Raw genomic sequence first — 7663 nt, 5'->3', positions numbered from 1 at the left:
ATATATATATATATATATAAGTTTTATATATGTATATGAATGTATATCTGAGTGTATGTTTGTGTACGTGTATGTGTGTGTATCTTAACTGGTTTAAAAAATTGGAAAGATAATCGGCTTTATATATGTTTCTCATAAAAGAGTTACTTCAACGTATAACATAAATTTCACTTTTCTCCTTGTGACAAAAATCTTGTAAACCACCATTAAATGTACGTGAAGAAAAGTGAAGCCGTATTGAAAAGTTTCGAGTGATATGCGCACTCCAAAAATGGATAAGCACCATCGGCAAAACGGTAAGTTATCTGGACGACTCACAACATTCGTCACCACCGGAGGAAGGGGGAGACAATTCATCAACTTGTATATGACAGTCGTCGCAGAACAACCAACGGCATTTTTAAATGTTTGATGGAGGACATTCGGCGAAAGTGAGCTGGACAGCGGAGATCGAGTATTATATTTTGCACGACGACCATGCATCCTGTCACTTCGCTCTCCTCAATTGTGAATTTCAAAAACATTATCGTATCGCTCTTGCGTCCTCACAGTTTTCCAGATCTCGCACGTACTGAATTATATCTGTCTCATAAGATGAATATGGAACTCAAATGTTGCCGTTCCTTCAAAGTTGTCGAAATCCGGGTCGAATCGTAGAAGATACATGAATTGCTTTCATAAAGCTATTTCTGGGTCCGATATCAAAACGTATATGAATATTGGCACTAGTGTATAGCTATGCAACATGACTATTTCTAAGGCGATATATGTTATAAATGTGGTAACTAAAAGTTAACTTTTTATTAGAAATAACTAATGCATTAAACATTTAATACTGAAGGTATATTAAAAAGGAAATGATTTGAAAATGGATTGAAAATATATATATCATTTCAACACCTGTAAATGTTAAGTAATGTTGTATTGAAGCCTGTTAGATATACTATTTCTGGGCAATGTTGTAATAATGAAATTTCGAAGCTGTGTACACAATTACTAGTGTAATATACTGAAAGTAAATGTTTATATAATACAAGGTAGCGAAAAATTTTATTACATGGCTTATTATATTTTCTTAGCTTCACACGCTGCATATCTTCGGATTCCTTTCAAATATGATCGATACAGGAAGAACCAGTGATATACTGTTCAATGATACAATGTAGCTCACAGCCCCTGTAGTATTCAGGGCAAAAAATATGTTAATTTGCTATTCATTTACAATTAGTGGATTCATTTCACCAACGTCCTTTACATTTTCTAGAAAAATGAATACAGTGTGAAAATTGTTCTCCACCAACAATGTGAACTAGTTTCCATTCTCCAGAGATCTACATTAGACAGTTCATTGATATAGATATATACATATATACTACATTTCTGTTTAAGAATGAGATGAAGGAAGTGCAATAATAACGTTCACACTCAGTGATGGTCAGCTTACGGGGTTTTTGTTTTTATAACTATCGTAAAGTAGCACTCGTCGCGAACCTATTTCCAATGATATGTTACCAAAATCATATTGACGCCCACGTTACAAAGCTGTAATATTGTTCTAAGCTTAAGAATCAAGAATAAGAAGGTCGATTTCCATTTTTTTTTATTTCTAGTAAATTTTCTGAATTGCAAAAGGAATTTATCTTTGTTTTCTAATTTGAATGTATTAAATATCAGACTTGCAAAATATGAATTCTGTCGTATTGCGTAGACTGTAACGTGAAAGTAGCCGTTATCATGCTGCAGTGGCTCTGATTTTTCGCCATTTATTTTTGTAGAATATTTTCACACAAATATATGTGCGCTGAAAAGGGCAAGAATATACACTGCCGGAATGCAAACAAATTTATAAAATAATTTTATCTCATGCCATCATAATGTTTGGTAGGTGTTTGCTCATCTGTGAAGAACAAATCATTTTTCTTACATAATATCAATCACGTGGTAAAAACATGTCTTTTAGCACAGTAATATGTGATGTGTACGGACAGTCGTGTTTGATTAACTAATACTTTCAGATGTAGAGAAGCAACTCAAGGAGTATTTAGTTTAAGGTGAATTTTTGAAATTGAATACAATACCGACACTCCTAGCATAGTATCTCAACACATAATCTACTAAAAAGGAATTCTGATTTCAATTTCATTTGTTGATACAGCACTTTTAATAATAGGACAAATTCTTTCACTTACGAAGACAATTTTCTTCTTTACGGTATAGGAGCATAACGTGTCTGCAAAAATAATCTGTATCAATAAAACATAGTTCATACATCCATAGTCGTCTGAAAGATAGCAAGTTTCTCAAGAGTTACTAATTATAAGCATAAATAATAGTTACTTTTATTATATCAGAATATTATGTACTGAATGTAAGCGTCAAGAATAAGCGAAACATTTGTTTCAGATTTAGAACATCCTTGTACACCATTGGCAGTTATCTTATCAACCCTGAAGATATGGAAACCAAAGTCGGACTCGGCGTAATGTGAAGCTAACAACGTAAAGACGGACGAAATATCGCTAGGGATTTTGCCCGGGCTCCTTAAGATTTGTCTAACTCGCCTTACAATATTTGAAATATTGATTTCAAATTTTGGTACATGTCAAGAACAATTTTTGTGGGTTCCGTATTTTATTGGGACCCGACTGAGGGAGGATGAAGTTGATCACGGCGGTATTTCAAGGCAAAACGTAAAGACGGATGAAATACCGCTAAGCATTTTGATCAGCGTGCTAACTATTCTGTCTGCTCAACTCCCTGCAATATTACAAGTATTTGCATGGGTAAAATGTTGTGGTCGCTGCATATCTGTGAGAATATCAACTTTTATATTTCTGCAGTGGAAATGATGCTAATTAGAAATACAAAGAGGGTTACATAAAGAAGATTTTTAAGAAAAGGAACATATGAGACAAAGATAGAATTTTTTTGTATTCTTATCAATCAGATGAAATCGTTATGGATTAATACGTCATGAGATAAATAGATTATCATTCATTTTCGGTCTACGAACAGAACCGATAATATTTTGGGCGTTGTTAGATTGATGTAAAATTTACTGAATCGGGGATGGAATACATTTTGTTAAATATATTTCAACCTCGCATAACATAGATTGCTCCTCTGCCAGTAATATTTTACGAACAAGTGATTATGAGAGATAAATTTGCAAATGTTATTGGTGGTAGCACGAATGATAGTAAAAGAAGAATATATACTTGCAGCGATGAATATCTGGCTTCTGAACAGGATAACTTTTCAGAGCAAATTTGCATTGGTCCTTGGCTACTATGAAACAGACTTTGGAACCCGCAGCGCCTAAAGTTTTAAAAATTGCATACTTTTTTCCTTAAATTATTTCTTTAATTCATTGGTTACACAGAAATAAGGCATATAAAATGAAACATTTCTTTGCAACGCGGGTATAAATTCTTCAGTTGAAAGTGTAAGTAGATGTTTAATAACAAGTATCGGATTATCATATTTTGATATTGTTTTTTTCTGTGTGCGTATACTTGTTGATCAGTAACTTCAAAATTTGATAGTATTTAATTAACGATTATGGCATGCCTAGTAAATCTAGAATATATGGGATCGTATATTCTAAATTTATGTTTCGACTATTTTCATTAACATATCTTGCCGAATTTTCGTCGCAAATTTGACGGAATGAGAGTAGTTGATGTGTTGTTGGTATATAGTCAGTGACTATACAAGTTGGTTCCCTTCGAAAATATTCATTGCTAAAATATGTTTCATATAACTGACATGAGTAATTGAGGATGGACATTGATAATCGGGAATATTTATGTCAAATTTCATAATGTAAAGAATTTGTATTAAAAACAAAAAAAAAATTAAGAAAAACAATGACCAAATAATCTTTTTTACTCAAGACCGAAATTTTGGGGGACGGAACGAGTCAATTATATCGACCCCAGTACGCAACAGGTATTTAAGTTATCGACCCCGCAAAGAAGAGGTGGACAGTCGAACTCTGCGGATAGATAGATAGATAGATAGATAGATAGATAGATAGATAGATAGATAGATAGATAGATAGATGGATAGATAGATAGATAGATAGATAGATAGATAGATAGATAGATAGATAGATAGATAGATATTACTGCGATGGTTTGTGCTATGCAGTGTCGATTTTTACAATTCTATAAATAATCAAAATAATAGTATTTTATAAGCTTAAAGCTATAGCGATCACTGGGTAATGACTAGAGAAATAGTATAATAAATGTCCATATAAGTCATCGAAGGGATAGTTTGTTGTTTTCGTACGCGTGCAACTCGAAATCACACCCCTTTGTTTTCCCGACCAAATATATATATAGTCATAAATATATATGAATATATATCTAGATGTATGTGTGTGAATATATTTGCATGTATGTATGTATGCATGTATGTATGCATGCATGTATGTATGTGAGTGCGTATGTATATATATATATATGCATGCATATTTTAATACATCAATCCATACATAAGCAAGTCATACATCTGCATGCGTCTGTGTGTGTCTGGTGTTCCTTTAAGATCGCAGGTTTATGAAAGATTATCTTACCACAAATTAGAAAGAATATGCATATAATAATCTTCATTGTAGATAACGTATTGCCGTTCGTTCTGTATATACCTGTTGCCGTTGGTACAATGTAGAAATTTGTGTTTTTAGTTTAACACGATGTAGCAGATGTTTTTTTAACTTTTATTTTTTTAACAGATATTATATTATCTCGTTATTATTCATATAGTGTTACGTTATATCTGAAAATACAGTTTAACTTGCTCCGGAATGTTCTGCTCAGTTCTTTGTGTGTGTATGTGTGTGTATATATATATATATATGTGTGTGTGTGTGTGTGTGTGTGTGTGTGTGTGTGTGTGTGTGTGTGTGTGTGTGTGTGTATGTGTACCCAGTTGTTGGTCATTCGTAAAGATTTTGTCTCCCAATCCTATATTTCCAATTTTAGTCCTGCTTCATATAATTTTAGAAGAGCGTCTTCTAAAATAGACTCATGGCGATGAACCAAATTTGAAGGGAATTTTGTAAGCAACTTGGGCAATGTTGTAATAATAACATTTTGAAGCTCTGTACATCCTTACTTGTGTAATATACTGAAGATAAGTTTTTATATAATTCAAACTAACACAAAATTATTATATGGTTATTATTCTTTATTAGGTTCACACGGTGCATATCTTCTAATTACTTTAAAATAAGATCGATACAGGAAGTACCAATAATATACTGTTCAATGAAATGATGCAGGTCACAGCATCTGTAATATTCAAGGCAAAACTATGTTAATGTGGTATTCATTTACAATTAGTGGATTCATTTCACCAACATAGTTTATGTTTTCTAGGAAAATCAAATACAATGGTAAAATTGTTCTCGATCAATAAAGTAAACAAAGTTCCATTCCTCATGGATCTACAGGTGAGCTGATGAAACAGCACGTTTATAGACGATTGTATTCTAAACACTTAACGAACTGCAACAATTAGTTGGCATTTAAGTTATCAATGAATCGACGGATAAAGGCGAATATTCATTTAGAAACTAAACAGGAAATGCCGATGACTGGAACTTATATTTTGTGTATATTCATGATTATAATCTTCCTCCTCCCCCTTGTTGCTGCCCTCCTCCTTCTCCTTCTATTTGACAATTGAATTCCATTTTTTCTAATCATAGGCGTTGCAGCATATTACGATTGTAAAACTTTGGCGAAAGAAAGTTGCCCTGTTCCTTTTAATATTTCAAAGATACAGGGCTCTTATTTCTGCAGGTATATATATGATCTTCTTCTTAACGTACAGTGGATCACGACGAAGTTTGGAATCAGTACGTTGATACGCCTTAAATGCCTCTAAGAATTTTGTCCGGTATCATATCGATTCTGTAGATGCAATCATCCCTTCACAAGGTTAATATATCATCTAATGAAATTTGCATGTGTGTGTGTGTGCGATTGAAATTTCATTTGTTGAAACAGCGCTTTTAATAAGACAGATTACTTTACTTACGAAGACAGTTTTCTTCTCTACGGTTTTGGAGCATGACGTTTCTACAAAAATTATTGCTATTCATATAACAGGTTTCATACAGCCATAGTCGTCTGGAACATAAAACGTTTCTCAACTTTCATTGATTATAAAAAAAAATAATGATAATCAATACTTCTTTTATTATGTCAGAATATGTTTGTATTGAATGTAAAAGACTATACTTCGTGTCAAGAGTTACGTAACGGTGTTCAGTATGTGAAACATTATTTCAGATTTAGAACATTCTTGTGCACCAATGATAGTTATTTTATCTACCTGAAAAGATGGAAATCAAAATAGGCCTCGGCGGAAAGGGAAGCAAACGACGTAATTTGGGACGAAACATCGCTAGGAATTTTGCCCGGGCTCCTTAAGATTTGTCTAACTCACCGCTTTACAATATTTCAAATATTAATTTCCAACTTTGGTACAAGTCAAGAACAATTTTTGTGGGTTCCGTATTTTATCGGACCGGGATAATGAAGAATGAAGTCGATCACAGACGTAAAGACGGATGAAATGCCGCTAAGCATTTTTACTGGCGTGCTAATTATTCTGTCTGCTCAACTCCCTACAAAATCAAAATTATTTACATGGCTAAAATTCTGTGGTCGCTTCATATCTGTAAGAATATCACTTTTTATATTTCTGCGGTGGAAATGATACTAATTAGAAATACAAAGAGGGTTACATAAAGAAGAATCGAGAAAAGGCACATTCGAGACAATGATAGAATTTTTTTTGATTTCTTGTCAATCAGACAAAGCCGTTATAGATTAATTTCTGTTGAGATAAATAGTTTATCGTTTACTTTCGGTCTACGAAAAAAACCGATAATATTTTAATTTGGGCGTTGTTAGATTGATGTAAAATTTACTGAATCAGTGATGGAATACATTTTGTGAAATATATTTCAACCTCGCATTACATAGATTGCTCCTCTGTAAATAATATATTACGAACAAGTGATTATGAGAAATTAATTTGCAAATGTTATAGGTGGTAGTACGGATGATAGAAGTAAAAGCAGTACATATACTTGCAGAGATGAATGTCTGGTTCCTGAACAGGATAATGTTTCTGAGCATATTTGCATTGGTCATCGGCTTGTATGAAACAGATTCTGGACCCTGCAGCGCCTAGAATTTTAAGAATTATATATTTTTCTCCAGGACATATTTTCTAATCAATTACTTACGCAGAAATAAGGCATATAAAATGAAACAAACATTTCTTTGCAACGAAGGTATGATTCTTCATTTGAAAGTGTAAGCAGACGTTTAATAACAAGTATAGGATTATCATATTTTGTTTTTTTTTGTTTTTCTGTACATGCGTATATTTGTCGATCATAAACTTCAAAATTTTGTTGCTTTTAATTAAAGGTTGTTGCAAAATATCCACAGCATCACCTAGCAAATCTAGAATATAGGGATCATTAATTCCACGATTGTTCGCTTCTAAAATATGGTTCGATCATTTTCATTACGATATCTTGCCGATGTTTCGTCGCAAATTTGACGGAATGAGAGTATTTGCTGTGTTGTTGGTATTTTAATATTTGTTGTTGGTATATAAATATATACACTAT

General features: G+C 32.8%; 1 protein-coding gene across 7 annotated transcripts in view; it reads right to left on the bottom strand.

The window, feature by feature from the left end:
- Window positions 1-7663, bottom strand: part of LOC128249887 (uncharacterized) — a 24894-nt gene that overhangs the window by 8293 nt on the left and 8938 nt on the right. For 2 of the 7 annotated variants that reach the window (XM_052974453.1, XM_052974454.1), the window contains 4 exons: window positions 7116-7211; window positions 6052-6143; window positions 3219-3318; window positions 2190-2281 (listed from right to left, as the gene is read on the bottom strand). In XM_052974453.1, the coding sequence (XP_052830413.1) occupies window positions 2190-2281; window positions 3219-3318; window positions 6052-6143; window positions 7116-7168 (337 nt within the window). In that variant the 5' untranslated portion in view covers window positions 7169-7211. Of the gene's footprint in view, window positions 1-2189; window positions 2282-3218; window positions 3319-6051; window positions 6144-7105; window positions 7212-7663 lie in introns of all 7 variants that reach the window. The other 5 variants (XM_052974449.1, XM_052974448.1, XM_052974450.1 and 2 more) reach the window with 4 other exon arrangements.

The sequence above is a fragment of the Octopus bimaculoides genome, chromosome 18, assembly GCF_001194135.2.
Source record: "Octopus bimaculoides isolate UCB-OBI-ISO-001 chromosome 18, ASM119413v2, whole genome shotgun sequence".
Classification (NCBI taxonomy): Eukaryota; Metazoa; Mollusca; class Cephalopoda; order Octopoda; family Octopodidae; genus Octopus; species Octopus bimaculoides.
The sequence above is the reverse complement of the archived record's forward strand: the minus strand, read 5'-3'. Positions and strand labels throughout refer to the sequence as shown.